The 2,880-nt window shown below is 43.1% G+C and overlaps 1 protein-coding gene across 1 annotated transcript; it reads right to left on the bottom strand.

Moving 5' to 3' along the window:
* Nucleotides 1–1,320: 1,320 nt before the first annotated feature.
* On the bottom strand, nucleotides 1,321–1,839 carry CETN1 (centrin 1). Its single transcript, XM_060119473.1, has one exon. It carries the CDS (start codon nucleotides 1,837–1,839, stop codon nucleotides 1,321–1,323), a length of 519 nt encoding a protein of 172 aa, XP_059975456.1.
* Nucleotides 1,840–2,880: the final 1,041 nt, after the last annotated feature.

Genomic DNA, 2,880 nt, shown 5'->3' on the forward strand with positions numbered 1-2,880 from the left:
ATTTCAGCATTTATTTTAATGGGACTTTGTATGAAGACTTAATTTAGTTGTGACCAAAATATCTTGCCTGTTTGCTAGTTTTGTTGCCTGTTATCAAAACATTTGTCCAGGCCTCCATCTCAGCAGATAGATTTCATTATCTTCCCACAGTTATATTATTTAACTTTTCTCTAACTTCATATTTGTAGATGTTCAAATGGGTAGGTATTTTATTTCAAAACAAGACAGGTTTAATTTATAACAGAGAACAAGTAGTATTAACGCATACACAAGCCACAACAAGTAGTTTCCTGGGATTATAAAATAGAGAACTACCTAAATGCCAGACATTCTGGCATCAACTCTATACCAGAGGAGGGGAAATTAAGTATTAAGAACCAAGATGTTCTAAGAATTAGAAGGTAGACAGTGGCTTGTAATAAAGCAATAATAAAATGACTAAGGTTATAGTATAACTCATCTAATAACTAAAACACTAGTTTATCTCTCCAAGGACAGATAAGTAGCTCAAAGTGTGTTATAGATATTTTTTTTACAACTTCCTAAGCTAAGATCTTACATTTATAAATATTTACTCAAAGTCATTAGTTAGCTTAATCTCTTAAGCAAATCATACTTTGCTTGGGCCAATATTAAATTCTGTTTTTATTCTGTAGCCCAAGAATACATCATGGCCCCGATAATCCGCAGTAGATAATGTACACACAAATCAAGAATCATTTGCATGTGACGAAGCCAGAGAACAGTTTAAATAGCACAATTTACCACCAGCCAAAGGCAAGCCTATCCTTTAGAGCAGTACCTTTCCTGAGCCCAATAAATGGCTGCACTGTTTTCCTTCAAACCAGTATTCAGTTAAGTGAAAATCAATGGCTAGGATGACCTGCTGGTGATTCCACCTTATCATGCGAGAACAATGACTTGAATTTAAGGAATAATATATGAAGCAAGATAATATAAGACTACCAAAGAAGCGACAAGGGAACTGCTTTGCTGTTTGTCCCAAGAAGCTGTCTTGCCTTCAGTTTAATGGGTGTCCACCAATCAAGGCAAATGGTGGATGGAAAGAAGTTTCAGGATCTTTGATTCAACCTACACTCCTCCAGGTCTGCTCTTGGGAATGAAAAACCAAAACTCACATTAAAAGCATCTTTAAAATTCTATAATTGAGCTAGAGATTTGGAAATAGAACTATCTAGACCAACTGGGGGTAACAGGAGAGACCGTGCTGGCCTCTACCTCAAGGTTTCACACAACAGAAGCAGGGAACCCAGCAAGTCAACTCAATCTCCCTACACATGCTTGTGGGAGAAACCGACTTTAATAGAGGCTGGTCTTTTTCATGATCCGAAGAAACTCTTCCTCGTTCACTTCACCGTCTCCATCCCGATCTGCTTCGTCAATCATTTCCTGCAGCTCCTCATCAGTGAGGTTTTCCCCCAACTCGGTGGCCACGCGTTTTAGGTTTCTGAAAGAGATCTTCCCAGTTTCATCATCATCAAAGAGCCTGAAAGCCCTCAGGATTTCTTCCTTGGTGTCTTTCTGGGCCATCTTCTGAGTCATCACAGCCAAGAAGTCATTGAAGCTGACTTTCCCTGTGCCTTCCTTGTCCACCTCGGCGATCATCCTTTTCATCTCCTCCTTCCTGGGTTCAAAGCCCAGCGCCCTCAGGGCCACCTTCAGCTCCTTCACGTCGATGGTGCCGCTGCCGTCGGCATCGAAGAGGTCAAACGCTTCGCGAATTTCTTGCTTCTGATTTTCAGTGAGTTCGGGCTTAGGCTCCACCTTTCTTTTCTGGCTGATGGAGGCCACGTTTGACTTCCTGAAGCTGGAAGCCATCCTCTGGCGGCGGCGGCGGCGGCGGCGGCGGCGGCGGCGGCGGCGGCGGTTGTTACCTTAACGCCTGTCGTCACCGCGCTGGAGCTAGGGCGCCACCGCCAGGAACGCGGGCTCGGGGCCTCGGCTCATTCATTCCCAACCGCTTCCCTTACGCGCCCCCAGGGAGATCCGGCTCAACTAAGCCCGCCCCATCTTCGAAATCTGACATAGGTTAAAACCCACAGTTCCCTCGGTTATTACCGAGTTTCCACGACCTGAGAGACCTGAGCTGGTAGCCACCAGCCACTGTGGTCTTCTATAACGTGCTGGCACTTGTTCCTTCCAGGCCATTTGCCAGCATCCATAGGACCAGATTTATAGGGTTATTTGGAAGATTTTCCTCTCTCTTTTCCCACACAAATTAAAACAAACAAACAAAACAAAACAAAAAAACCCTCTGGGTCTGAGGTTACCTAAGGGTAAATTTAGGATAATCAAGATTGAGTTTGATCCCTTGTCCTAAAATGCGGGGAAGAAGGAGGAGAGAATATTAAAAGTCACACCATGTATTCAACCCATAACTGGAAAACAGATAAAATGGAAAAAGTCATGTAGAAAATTTGTAGAAGTTTGTATCCTGACATTACACTCAACAATGATAAAAATGTCACTAGCTTATTTGGCATACGCTGAGATATGAAATGCAATATCTGAATGTAAGATTTACTTTCAGTGTTTCAATTTGACGTGCTCAGTATAATTGCACTTGAGTGCAGTCATCATTTCATTCAGTAGGCTTTGATTTGGAGAGAGGGGGGCTGCAGAACTGTATTCTGGTATTCTGGAATTTTAAAAACGCTACCAGCATATTACTCTACTGTTTGTCATCCAATTGGGGTTGTGCTGAAGCCCACACTCTGATTCCCCTGCTTCGGCAGTGGACACAGGAGGAGGGGATGCAGGGCATGTTGGGACTCAAAACTGCCTCCTGAGAACAAAGGGGCAAGAGGAAAATGGAAGCTTTTCAGGTGAAAAGAAAGAACAAATTCATCAGTTAAACCC

This window comes from Mesoplodon densirostris, chromosome 15 (genome assembly GCF_025265405.1).
Source record: "Mesoplodon densirostris isolate mMesDen1 chromosome 15, mMesDen1 primary haplotype, whole genome shotgun sequence".
Lineage (NCBI taxonomy): Eukaryota > Metazoa > Chordata > Mammalia > Artiodactyla > Ziphiidae > Mesoplodon > Mesoplodon densirostris.

Coding starts and splice junctions, on each gene's coding strand:
- CETN1 (XM_060119473.1), bottom strand. CDS start 1,839: ATGGCTTCCAGCTTCAGGAAGTCAAACGTGGCCTCCATCAGCCAGAAA.